The sequence below is a fragment of the Salvelinus sp. IW2-2015 genome, linkage group LG9, assembly GCF_002910315.2.
Source record: "Salvelinus sp. IW2-2015 linkage group LG9, ASM291031v2, whole genome shotgun sequence".
Classification (NCBI taxonomy): Eukaryota; Metazoa; Chordata; class Actinopteri; order Salmoniformes; family Salmonidae; genus Salvelinus; species Salvelinus sp. IW2-2015.
In genome coordinates, this window is record NC_036849.1 from 25,257,016 (window position 1) to 25,270,781 (window position 13,766).

General features: G+C 43.3%; 1 protein-coding gene across 2 annotated transcripts in view; it reads right to left on the reverse strand.

Annotated features, from left to right (window-relative positions):
• Window positions 1–13,766, reverse strand: part of LOC111968865 (tyrosine-protein kinase receptor) — an 89,954-nt gene that overhangs the window by 2,862 nt on the left and 73,326 nt on the right. The window contains exons 15-28 of one of the 2 annotated variants that reach the window (XM_023994786.2): window positions 12,968–13,124; window positions 12,315–12,497; window positions 11,577–11,675; window positions 10,808–10,960; window positions 10,439–10,549; window positions 8,098–8,284; window positions 7,895–7,985; window positions 3,952–4,016; window positions 2,948–3,077; window positions 2,530–2,627; window positions 2,344–2,436; window positions 1,996–2,097; window positions 325–459; window positions 92–182 (exon numbers count right to left, since the gene is read on the reverse strand). In XM_023994786.2, coding sequence (XP_023850554.1) covers window positions 92–182; window positions 325–459; window positions 1,996–2,097; window positions 2,344–2,436; window positions 2,530–2,627; window positions 2,948–3,077; window positions 3,952–4,016; window positions 7,895–7,985; window positions 8,098–8,284; window positions 10,439–10,549; window positions 10,808–10,960; window positions 11,577–11,675; window positions 12,315–12,497; window positions 12,968–13,124 — 1,695 coding nt within the window. Of the gene's footprint in view, window positions 1–91; window positions 183–324; window positions 460–1,995; window positions 2,098–2,343; window positions 2,437–2,529; window positions 2,628–2,947; window positions 3,078–3,951; window positions 4,017–7,894; window positions 7,986–8,097; window positions 8,285–10,438; window positions 10,553–10,807; window positions 10,961–11,576; window positions 11,676–12,314; window positions 12,498–12,967; window positions 13,125–13,766 lie in introns of both variants that reach the window. The other variant, XM_023994785.2, reaches the window with a different exon arrangement.

The following is a 13,766-nucleotide window of genomic DNA, read 5'->3' on the forward strand; positions in this document are numbered from 1 at the left end:
GGCAAAAGAAAAGAGAGAGAATAGAAAARGGTAAATATGTATGGTGAGTGTTGTGAAGAAAATGCATCCCTGGCTGCGAGTGGGTCAGGACCTGAGTGCAGTAGTTGATCCTCTCCAGAATGGTGGAGAAATTGGGTCTGTGTTCAGGGCAGTGCTGCCAGCACTGAGTCATGATCCTGTACCTACAGAAGAGAGTTGGAGAAAAGCAAACTGAATCATGGATTTAAGTCTAAAACTGCATATTGGCCTTGCAACGGACCTAAATGCATTATAAACTCCCGTCAAGAGAGTTAACTCTCCATCAGCTCAATCTGATCTACTCACACAGGCCCGGGACAGCTCTTAGGGGGGTCCATCCTTCCCCCACTTGTCACAAACTCCAGAACCTCCTGGTTGGTTTTGCAGGGATAAGGCATGTAGCCTAGAGAGAAAATCTCCCAGAGCAGTACACCAAACGACCTGCAGAGGGAGAGCAGAGGTCAGATAAAAGAGTAGATATGAGAAATCAGCTGCTTCAGAAAGTATTGACACCCCTCGACTTATTACACATATTGTTATGTTACAGCCTGAATAAAATATGGATTACCCATAATGACAAAGTGAAAACATGTTTTTAGACATTTTTCCAAATCTATTGAAAATTAAATACAGAAATATCTCATTTATATAAGTATTCACACCCCGAGTCAATACTTTGTAGAAGCACCTTTGGCGGCAATTACAACTTTGAGTCGTCTTGGGTATGTCTGTATCAGCTTTGCACATCTGGATTTGGGGATTTTTTTGAAGGGAGCGGGGAGTCTTTCACAGATTTTCAATGGCATTGAAGTCTGGCCTTTGGCTGAGCCACTCAAGGTCTTTCACATTCTTGTTCTGAAGCCATTCCAGTGTTGCTTTGGATGTATGCTTGGGGTCATTATCCTGATCGAACCTAAATCATCGTTTTCACTCTGTATTTGCCTGTATTTGTCTCCATGCATTGTTCCCTCTATCCTTATCAGTCTCCGGTCCCTGCCTCTGAAAAGCATCCCCATAGCATGATGCTGCCACCACCATGCTTCACGATAGGGACGGTGTTAGACCGGTAATAAGCTGTGCCTTGTTTTCGCCAGACAAAGCGATTTGCATTCAGGCCAAAGAGTTCAATTTTTGTCTCATCAGACCCCAGAATCTTTTGCCTTATGCTCTCAGAGTCTTTCATGTGCCTTTTTGCAAACTCCAGGCGTGCTGTCATGTGCATATTTCTCAGGAGTGGCTTCCGTCTAGCCAGTCTCCCATAAAGCCCAGATTGGCGAAGTGCTGTAGAGACTGTTGTCCTTCTGGCAGGTTCTCTCATCTCAGTCAATGAACTCTGTAGTTCTGTCATAGTGGTCATTAGGTTCTTGGTCATCTCCATGACCAAGGTCCTTCTTGCCCGGTTGCTCAGTTTGGTCGGACAGCCAGTTCTAGGCAGAGTCTGGGTAGTTCCATATTTTTTCCATTTCCCAATGATGGAGACCACTCTTCTCTTGGAAACTTTCAACACTATAGTTTTATACCCTTTCCCAGATATATGRCTCATCACAATTCTATCTCTGAGATCTACAGACAGTTCCTTGGACTTCATGGTATAGTTTCTGCTCCTGACATGCATTGTCAACTGTGGGACCTTATATAGACAGGTGTGTTTCTTTCTAAATTATGTCCAAACAATTGAGTTGGCCACAGGAAACYGGATGCACCTGAGATCAATTTGGAGTGTCATTGCAAATGGGTGTTAATACTTATGTCAATTAGATATTTCTGTATTTCATTTTCAATAAATTAGCAAAAATGTCTAAAAACCTGTTTTCACTGTCATTGTGTGTATATGGCTGAGAAACAAATTCTGTCTGTAACACAACAAAATATGGAATACGTCAAGGGGTATGAATACTTTCTGAAGGCACTGTATGTACTGCTACTAGTCATTCAACTACAGTTTGGATACATCATGTAATAGAGTGAATAGGTTACCAGGTGTCAGTCTTGCAGGTGAAGATGCCCTCCATGAAGGCCTCTGGGGGCATCCACTTGACGGGCAGCATGGCACGGCCACCCTTTCTGTAGTAGCTGGCCCTGTGGAGGAGAATGAGTCATGGTTAGTGTCTGAAACTCCTCTATAACTCAATGGGAATAGTACTCTCAAGTCTTCACTGCGTGGAGACTAGACTGATCCAACAGATACGTTGAGATATCAGCTGTGAAAAACACAGAATGGAGAAATGAAACATCACAAGGCGTTAAGATCCTGTTTGGGGGATGCTGAACTGAAGCAACAAGCAGSATGGTATTGGGACAGAGAGAACTGGTGGTTAAGTATACCTGTATATATCACGCGCCATTCCAAAGTCTCCTATCTTAGCCACTCGGTCTGGTCCAGGGCAGGTCAGCAAACAATTCCTGGCAGCTATATCTCTGAAACACACAACAAACAACATTGAATACCTCTTTATGTAGTATGAATACTGTATACAAAAGGTTATTGGTTTGGTAGGAGGACATGGTAACCTGTGGATGAAGTGGTTCTCCTCTAGGTAACGGCAGCCGAAGGCGATGTCTCTGGCCACGTGTAGCAGCTCCAGCATGGTGAGGGAGGAGCTCTGACTCTGAAAAAACACCACACACACAAAACCATTACTACTGACATACAGCTACAGACCCATAGGGCTGTTGAACACTTCAGGCAGCTGAGAGGCACTCTGCTACTGACCGTTTTGGGTCGGTTCTGTCTCAGGAAGCTACTGACCGTTTTGGGTCGGTTCTGTCTCAGGAAGCTACTGACCGTTTTGGGTCGGTTCTGTCTCAGGAAGCTACTGACCGTTTTGGGTCGGTTCTGTCTCAGGAAGCTACTGACCGTTTTAGGTCGGTTCTGTCTCAGGAAGCTACTGACCGTTTTGGGTCGGTTCTGTCTCAGGAAGCTACTGACCGTTTTGGGTCGGTTCTGTCTCAGGAAGCTCTTCATATCGCCTCCAGTCATCAGCTCCAGGAGGATGCAGCGGGGCAGGATCTGCAGACTCACCCCGATGCAGCGCACTATGTTCTGGTGGCTGAACTTACTGTGGACACACAAGAACAGCGGTGGTGAACACACTTCTGTACCTCAGGCTAGGAGAGTTGGCCAGACACCAGCTGTAATGGCTTTAGGGTACAGGACTGTTTTTTACAAGTTGTGTGTGGTGTGGTGTGGTGGCATCAACATATTAATGAATGTGTCTGTGTTTATGTCTAGGCTGTGTCTAGTATTATTAAATCACCAGGAAACGCCCAATTTACCCCAGGCTACTCATTATATACTCTGTTGTGCCTGCCTTAGACGGACAGCGTCTGCCCGACAGAGATGCTTTTAGCAGAGCTCCATTTGGAGGCGAGACAGATTTCTTCTGGCAACCAGCTGCTGTTACCTCAACGGCGATGAATTACCTGACTCTCTATGATAAACAACAGCTGGGGAGCTGTTTACCAAAATAAGCAGTGAATGAGGAGAGTCACAAAACATGGCAGCAGATTAGACTGCCAAGCGCTAAGTGATGGTATGACAGTGTCTGGGTGTCATCTGCCTCCCTCATACGTTACTCTGTGTGTCATCTGCCTCCCTCATACGTTACTCTGTGTGTCATCTGCCTCCCTCATACGTTACTCTGATGTGTCAGTGAGTGAGCTGAGTGAGTGAGTGAGTGAGTGAGTGAGTGAGTGAGGTGAGTGATGAGTGTGAGTGAGTGACAGTGAGTTGAGTGAGTGAGTGAGTGAGTGAGTGAGTGAGTGAGTGAGTGAGTGAGTGAGGTGAGTGAGTGAGAGAGAGAGAGTGAGAGAGAGAGAGAGAGAGAGAGAGAGAGAGAGAGAGAGAGAGAGAGAAGAGGAGAGAGAGAGAGAGAGAGAGGAGAGAGAGAGCGAAGGAATGGATGAGGCCCTGTGTGTTCCAGCCTAGTCCACCTCATAATCAGCGCCTCCATCAGGAAATCCATTTCGTCCTGTTCGGAGCAGATCTCCGGAAGAGTCTGTGGAGCAGAAAGGTAATAACAGGCAGTCAGGCCCTATTCAGAACAGAACACATGCAGAGAGCGAGACACCCCATGGCATGCACTCATCAGCTGATTCACCCAAGGAAATTACAGTTGATTTTCATAGCAGATTTTTCTAGAGAAATCTATTAATTAATATATGCAGCAGAATGACTAAAGAAATGAATTGTGTTCTGTACAATGTTAATGTCTACAGTATGTATGATGCAATGATACATTTTAAACTACTATTAGATTATAATGTAATCAGTCATTGTTTGAGTTGCATCCTGCATTTTTCCAAGCAGAAGTGATACAAACAGACATGTCGTGTCAGAGCGAAACACAGAAGGGCATTTAGATCAGTGTTGGAGTCTTTTGAAAGGTCACCAGCATGATCTCCTTTGTTAGGTTATAGGTCTGTACGTCACTGTTACTTACAACACAGAGCTAGAGCCTTTCTTAAGGCAGGTGTAAATACACCAGACCAGCAGTACACATAATGAAGGAAATGCAGAGGGAAACTGCCATAGAGGAGGAACACTCTTAGTTACTCTTAGCATTTTAGTCAAAAGGTTATCAATATTACAGTTTTTCCCAATTGTTTACACACTAAAACTGGCCCATGAGGCACAATGACCCAAACCTGTAACTAATTTACAGGTTTGGGTCATTGTGCCAGACACCACATCTGCAATACTACTGGCACATGTTTTGCTTTACACTCAGACTGCAATTTTGTAACAAACATTTGGCAAAACACAACACACAATTCTCTACCTTTGGCACAACCTTCACAACTAAAATATGTTGTGTGCAAATGAAAAGCAACTCAGTTCAACAAGCTACGCTCAATTACCAATTGATCACTTTCTCTCTTCACATGTGCAAACACTAATTGCATAAATGTTCACTTTGCAATCAGAGCTTTGGTCTGGATAAAGAGCCCACAGGTGAGAACTCCTGTGTTTGGAGAACAATGGAAGCAAACTTGGTAGAGAGAGGTGGAGGTAGAGGTTGAGGTGGGGGTAGAGGTAGAGGTAGAGGTGGAGGAATATGTTATTTGTCTTATGCAGCTGTATGACCCAGTGGGTGAATAAACTTGGTTTGAGCTTTACTAAGCATCCGTGAGTTTTTCTCTGTTTATTTAGAACCTTACAAAGGTGAAACAAGTAAATGTTTCATGTATTACTGTATGAAATTGGGAGCTATATTGCTTTGCAACATGTTTATCTTGTATACTGTACTACTGTAGTGTTTACTGTACTGCATGCTATTTTGTTTTTGTAGAACTAAAAGACGACCACCACGTACGTGGTGGTAGAACGCATCTATTTACAGACAAACAGGAGGCTGCCATTGTGCAAATTGTAGTTGAAAATAATGCCATAAGACTGCGGGAAATCGAACAACAGATTATTGAAAACCCTGCCATCTTCAATATCAGAGTGAGTTTATCAACCATATTAAGAAACACCATCTCTGGATGAAGCAAATCTACAGAGTCCCATTTGAAAGGAATTCCCAAAGAGTGAAGGATAAACGGTATGAATATGTGCAAGTAGTATTACACTCTTGAAACATTAGAGACTCATTGATGTTGCCAGTGAACTTTACTATACAGCAAATACAGTATTTGCTGTCATTTCAGAGAATCATGGAGTTGGATGCAAGTCCCATCCCCCAGGAACTCATATTCATAGATGAGGCTGGATTCAATTTAGCAAAGATGAGGAGGAGAGGAAGGAACATCCTCGGTCAACGTGCCATCATTGAGGTACCTGGCCAGCGTGGGGGAAATATTACCATATGCGTAGCTATGCGCCACAGTGGGGTCCTCCACCGTTATGCCACCCTTGGACCATACAGCACTGCTCATTTCCTTAATTTCTGAACACCGTACACATCAGTCTTTTTTAGCCAGAGCAGAGAAGCCCAGGCGATCCTGAACAGCAAATGTTCTAATTTGGGACAACGTGAGTTTCCATCAGGCTGCTCAGGTCCGCAACTGCTCCCATGACCATCCCTGGTTTACAATTCTCTATTTCTCAACCCTATTGAGGAGTTGTTTTCAGCATGGGGGTGGAAGGTGTATGATCGCAAACCCCATGAACGTATGGCCGTAATCCAGGCAATGGAGGAGGCATATGGTGACACTCCAGTCTTTTCAGGGGTGGATGCGTCATGCCAGAAGATATTTCTCCGCTGTCTGACCAAGGAGAATATCGCCTGTGATGTTGATGAAAATCTGTGCCCGGACAAAAACAACATATATGACTGATTTTGTTTCCGCAATGGAGTATTTGTTTCTTGACTTATGATTTAGATTTGACTGTATTTTGACGGTTTCTTTATCTATTTCGTACAATTGAGCTAACATACAGTACAGCAGTACAAATAGGCCTATTTTTATTCCTTTGCATATGCAAAAATATATTTACTGTATGTTTGCATTTTTACTGTACAGTTGCAGTCGGAAGTTTACATACATTTAGGTTGGAGTCATTAAAACTAGTTTTTCAACCACTCCACAAATGTCTTGTTAGCAAACTATAGTTTTGGCAAATCGGTTAGGACATCTACTTTGTGCATGACACAAGTAATTTGTCCAACAATTGTTTACAGACAGATTATTTCACTGTATCACAATTCCAGTGGGTCAGAAGTTGACATACACTAAATTGACTGTGCCTTTAAACAGCTTGGAAAATTCCAGAAAATTATGTCATGGCTTTAGAAGCTTCTGATAGGCTAGTTGACATCATTTGAGTCAATTGGAGGTGTATCTGTGGATGTATTTCTCTCAGCAGATTACTTTCACTGTAGAACATTGTATTGAAATGTAGATATAAGCCTATGAAAGACCAAAGAGCTTTAGATTTAGAACAACAGTGTTTACATGGTATATCCAAAAATGTACTATTATGAAAGCAGTGTTTGCCATTTGATGCAAATGCTTCATTCTGACATGTGTTTATGGCATTTTGAATGCAGTGTTACATTTTGAAGATGTGAGGCATTTTGCATTTTGTGTGTGCAGTTTTGGGAATTGTGTATAGAGTTTTGAAAAAAGGAGACAGTTTTGAAAACGTGTGTAAGCAGTTGGAAAAAACTAACTTCTGACCCACTGGGAATGTGATGAAAGAAATAAAAGCTGAAATAAATAATTTTCTCTACTATTATTCTGACATGTTACATTCTTAAAATAAAGTGGTGATCCTACCTGACCTAAAACAGGATTTTTTTACTAGGATCAAATGTCAGGAATTGTGAAAAACTGAGTTTAAATGTATTTGGCTCAGGTATATGTAAACTTCCCGACTTCAACTGTATGTGTGCTTACAGTATGCTGTTTGACATGTATTGAGTCATGTTGAAATATAAAAAAAAAAAAATGCATTTGTGTTCCTTTCTTGTTTGAGTACACACAAACAATATACAGTATAACAAAATCTTAGTCTTTACACTGAAATAGGTTCTGATAGTAGTGTTTTGAATTTGTCACATTGGTGTGATCTCGGTTGTCACAAAGTTTTATTCATTTGATTTGTGTGTGTGTCTCATTTGTATGCAGAGTTTAATTTTGAGCAGGGAGTACATGATTTTGATTGCTGTGTTTCATTTTGCAAGATGTCTGTGGGGTTTGGGGAAATTGGCTAACTGTTTTGTGTTTTGTGCTTAGAATTTTGAGTACATGAGATGTAGTTTCAGCAAACGTGTGTTAACTTGGAAAAACTGTAAACATCTTCTACTCTTTGTTTTTGGCTATTCATGCATATGCAATGCCCAAGAGGAATTATATAATTTCAACTGTTCTGTGCTGATATATTCTTAGTCATGGAGGAGCTATGGAGCCGAAAGAAGAGGGAACTGACCTTTATGGCCACTTGCATGGCTGTGTTCTCYCCATTCATCCCCAGAACCTGGCCTTCATACACCTCCCCAAATGCTCCATGGCCCAATGCCCTGCAAACACACACCAAGCCAGACAGGTGACAAAGAGCTTCAGTCCATCATGTAATGCACGTTGTAGCTTATAGTTCTGTGCTCAGTCAGCTGTACTGTGTGTGTGGACTACCTGAGGAGGGTGATGTTCTTGCGTGGTACTTCATTCAGCTCACTCAGCGAAGCAGCCTTGCCAGCAAAGCAGTAGTTTGGGTTGTAATCTGTCATGATGGTGGATGACCGGATCTTACTCAGCTTGTATTCTGGGCTCTGGAGACGCAGCCTAACTGCGTGCAGCTGGTTCTTCTTACGGTAGTATACTGTAGGAGAGAGAGACCAGGAAGACAGTGTTGGTTACTGTGATACAGCCCTCGGCTTCAAACTGTTGCTATACTGTACCTATCAGAGACATAACACACTATCCCTGCATCAGACACTACCCTAATGTCTGTCTGTCCTCTAACCTCTGGCCTCTGACCTCTGGCCCTGGTCCAGTCAGTGACTAGCTGTGAGTCTGTGAGTTGAGGACCGAGGACTCACCCTCCGTGGAGGCGGCCCGCGGCCCCGATGCAGGTTGGTAGTCTGCCTGGGGGGCTGGGTGGGGGCCCTGGGGGGCGATGCGTGGTGGTGAGAGGTGCCCTCTGCCGTGACGTCGAGCTGCAGGTGCAGACAGACGCGACGCTCGGGGGGGAGGAGTGGGGGGGCCGTGGACAGACTACCAACCTACTTGGGGGAGAGCTCAGGTGAAGAGACAATGTTAACTGTCTGAGGTCTGTCTCTACCTGGATGGGCCCTCACCATGGGCCACAGTGGGGCTGCTTGACCATCTGGCTTTTGGGTTGAGTTGGGTGTGTGTGTTGTATTGTGTTGTGTGTGTGTTGTGTTGAGTTGAGTGTGTGTATGTTGTGTGTTAGGATATAGAGAAACTATATATTGATACTGTACAGTATGCCTTTTGAATTGACAGTGCTAGKGACAGGAAGCAGCTCTGATATCACTTCCTCTGAGGCTTATGGGAAAGTTCTGTGGTCTTACGCAAAGGGACTTTCACTCCACAGTGAAGCTTTGTGTTAATGACAGGTTTTAATTATTTAGCATTGGAAAAAAGTACAGTTACACTTCAGTCATAGCACAGTGTGTTACAGTTAGTGCACAAGTCAAACTCTAAATATGAGGATCTCATACCGACATAGAGGGAATGTTGATATTTGGTGATATCAGTTTGTCTGACATCATCAAGAAAAAATTATACCATCCCACTGGGCACACACTGGTTGAACCAATGTGGAATAGATGTTGACATTCTGTCATGGTAAGACACTCCATGATTAGACACTCCTTAATCAGCACTGGCAGGAAAGTAAGAGTCCTACACTGCCAGAATCACCCTCCCCTCTTACCGCAGCACACGCTCGTCAAAAAGGGAACAGTCAAAGAGGAACTTAAAATAATCCTCACTGTCAAACATTTCTGTCCCAAAAATGAATAAGACAATCAGTCCATTTTTGGAGCATGAGCACACATAAAGTACACATATAACACAGTAGCAGCATTCATTATGATATTAATCATTGATCGCTCATTGGCAAGACGAGGTTAGACACTAATATTAGTATAATAGATTATTATTCTTTCTTTCACTCCTCAATGTTTCCAAAGTAGAATAATCATAGGTACAATTTTAAAGTTAATAGCAGTCATTTCCCTAATTATTCCTTTTAGCAGGCTTATTGTGCAATCATTAGCATTAAGCGATTAAACCATGTTTCACCTTGAATTAAAATAAACCCATGTGATTATAAAACAAGTATAGAGGGTAAGAATTGTTACTGGTGTGGAGATTTGTCCAATGTGCACTTTTAAGCATGACTAGATAAACAGTATATGTATGTTATTGCACATACTTGGGACCATCAATCCCAATGTGCCAGACAACTAAATGAATACTTAGCCAACCCCTTCACTCTGTTAGAAACATCTTAGATTTTGTGGAAGTAAAGTGCAAGAGTGAAAGGTGGCTAGACAGTAATCCCTTCAGCCCCTCCTAAAGTATGTGTATCACAGTTCAAATCAGTTTTGTCTCTACCAGGCTTGATATCTGGAAGAAATATAATGCCCAAGGCCTGACAAGACAAACCCATTTTTGTCAATGTGGATTTCCCAAAAGAGGATTATAAGCAACAATTCCTAAAAGGCCACCTTTTGTACTATTTTCTACAAGTATCTTCCTGACTGTTAAATGCAGTGTTGAATCATGGACTTCCACCATTCACTCACATCCAACGTCACATTTCCCTCAAAGAGAATACATTAAACCACAGCTTGGTTTAAAATGCCAAGCTCCTGCCTTTTCATGATGCTTTCATTGTCAGAAAGTTAAATACAGTATCGTTGGCATGGAAAGAAAGTTACAGCTCACAGACGGTGAAAGGTGGAGGGCACAGAATCAACACAGAATTGGAAGAGTCTCTTACTGAGGGTGAGGCTGGCGCAGGTCAGGACGATGACCGTCACCACGATGGTTGCCACCACAGCTAGGATGAGGGACAAGGACAGCTGGCCTTCTGGAGCGAGGCCCTGATGGGCTGCTGGGGGGTCAGAGGTCAGGGTTAACAGGGAAAGATGGAGAACCACTCAGATCATAACAATGCATCAAAGACAATGTGATTACTCGAGAGGTAGTTCCTTCCATTCCATTTCTCAATTTCTCTCCTTTTATGAGTGTACCATTTCAAGAGAAACACAGTGGTAGATCTGTGAWATTCTCAAGGACAGAATTTTAAATTGAGCTTATATGATCCCAAACCACTTCTCGTAAATGAGGGTTTTTACTTGACTGTTACCTGTGCAGGTGACGTTGTCACTGGCCAGCACCTCCTCGTTGTGACAGAGGCAAATGATGAGTTGAGTGTCCTCGTCCCATTTGCAGCTCTGGGTCTGGCAGTGACCGCAGTTGAGCTGCACCTTGATCTCACATTCTCCATGGCTCTCCATGGCTGAGTGGGGAGGATGACAGAGGAAGTTCACCACATGAATCTCACAAGAAGAATACTGTAGCAGAAGCACTGGTCAACTCAGCCATATCTATGGCTAAAAAGATAAGCTGTTTCGCAATCAGTGTTCTTTCTTTTCTTCATAACGTTGTCAAACACTGGACTTCAATTCTTAACTATGGTCAACGAAAACAAATTGTGGTTTCACTGTAAAGTCGGTACTGCATGGCCATGGGTCAGTTGATCTGTTTTAGTTTGTGTCTTTTTCATGTCTGTCACTACACAGAGGACTGCTTTGTATTCTGTCCTGCAATGGCAGCACATGCATTGGACTCAAATGACATTGTCGTGCCGTAAAGAATTGAGGGGCTGTCTGTTCCTCTACATCATTGAAAAAAGAGAAGGTTGCATGGCGCCAGGATCAACAGGATCCGTGAGGCRCTGAATTAGTTAACTAGTGTRTGAGGGATGAGGAGCCCATCCCTTCTTCTCCCACTGAATCAGAATCAGGTGGTAGAGACACACAGACCTCTGTGTTACGGCCTGGGCTCGCTCTCTGCTCTCCCCCCCCCTCTCTTCTGGCCCCCAGTGACACTGATGAAGGAGGAGAAATCCTTACCTGCCAGCGGATGGAGAAATATTTCCCCCATGGGATTAACAAAGGAGATGCCATCCTGACCGCCCGCTGTGATGTCATCAATCAGCGCAGCATCGCCACCTTGATTTAGATGAAACACGATATCAAAGATAAGTGAATGCAGAGAGATTGTAAAAGTCTATGTTTGAGTTAATAATAACAATGGTATATTATTGCTTGCATAACATATGCTCACATTATAAATCTTTATTTTGATCAAAGACGGTCTGGGTAGAGGGAGTATGTGTGGTATGTTAACAATGTTGAAAGAAATCAAATTTTTATCAGTCTGTACATATCTCCTCTCAGTGTGTGCCATGTTTTTCAGAGGAGCTAAAGGACCTCCAATCTTATCAGTCAATTAAGTAGAACTTTCTTCCCCAGACAAAACAAAAAGCAGGGTCTTTCATGATCTCAGTATGAGTTCAACCTGTCTCATAATATCACAACATTCAGAGAGGGATGTTTATTCTGTCACCAATCCATGATTAGTAAATCATACCAGATAAAGGCAGAAAAGCAGGGAATGTTATCAGCCTTCCCCTTTCCTTGGGGCCAATGGAAATTCTCCAGCATAAATGTATTTGTCAGATTCATCACAGCTAGAAAAGAGCTGGAGGCTACAGAGGGAGGATCTTAAATCCAATAATAACACCCCTAGCAGTACAGTATGGCACATAGGAAAGCAGTAAATATTATTATGAGTGTGTGTTAGATTACCTCTGTATCCGCCTCCTCCTCCTCCAGCAGTGCAGGCTCCCCCTCCCCCTCCAAACCCTCCGAAGGTGGCCCAGGACAGTTTGGATAAGGCTTGGGGGCAGGAAGAACCCCCCTCTGCTCCCTCCAGGAGAGACTTCCCTGCCCACAGGTGGCTGGAGGAGTCCTTCCAGCCTCCACCTCCCCCTGAAGCACACACACACACACACARCTCATTTAGCCATCACTCTCTCTAAACACTTCTTCCATTGATGTTTGCATAAGATGTGTCGATAAATGCTCCATAAGAACTTGCTGGTCAAGGAGGATTTACAGGGAATGTTCCATGAGTCTTTTCCAAGTACATTAATACAGTACTGCCATATACACTATGTCTTTTCTTCCTTTTCAATGGTTGCATAAGTCAAAAGGCTGCAACCAAGATTATAAGCAGACCCATAGGATAACCAGGGGTCAGGGCCAGCTTCTTGATACAAACACATGCACTCCTGCCCTTTCTCTGACACCTTCTACTGAAGACGCTCAAGTAGGAGCTTTAGCAGTCAGAGAAATGAAAGCCACGTGTTTTCAAGGAGCAGATAGCTAGCTCTGTGAAGAGAATCTCAGAGGGAAGGGAAAAGTGGAGGGGGTGAAGTGAGGGTGGAAACCCAACCAACCTGCTGCTCCAGTCTTGCCATTGGAGCTGGAGGCCACTGTGTCGTTCTCATACTGCTCCAGAGGGATCTGATTCAGGCTGCTCTCTGGGTCCTCCAGGTAGGCCTTCCCTCCACCACCAGCCGCTATCAGTAGAGGCACCAGCACCCCACCCTCCATCTGGCAGGGGTCACAGTCAAACACAATAGCAGCTTAAAAGTTCCAATGCAGCCATTTTTATCTCAATGTCAAGTTATTTCTGCGTAACAATTAAGTATCTTACTGTGATTGTTTTCAATTAAAATGGTCAAAAAGAAACAAAAATAGCTTCTTAGCAAAGAGCAATTTCTCAAGCAATAATTTTGCTAGGACTGTCTGGAGTGGTCTGAGTGGGTTATTGGCAGAGAGGATTGGAACTGTAATTTATCGCTTGGTGATGTCACTAGGTAGGCAAAAACTCCATCCCACCAAAACAGGCTGAAATTTCAGGCAGTCTTTTCAGAAAGCTCTTACATTAGGGGGCTTTATTTTAACAAACCTAACACAATGGTAAATCTAAGCGCAGGCGGTAGAGCTATAGTTTCAGGAGGGTGTCAGCAAAAATATTTTTGCTATTGTCACTATCACAATTATCAGCACATTTGCTGGCGTTGGTGTGAAAGGGCTGGGTTTTGATGAATAAACAAGTTGTGGGTGTGTCTAGGCTTGGCCCCTCACTGGCCAATCAGAACGTGCTCCATGGTGAAATATTGTATGTGGTTGCTTCAAGTTGTGTATTTATGGTCTTTTATGTACTGCCTTTGTATCAACTCCAGTTCCAAT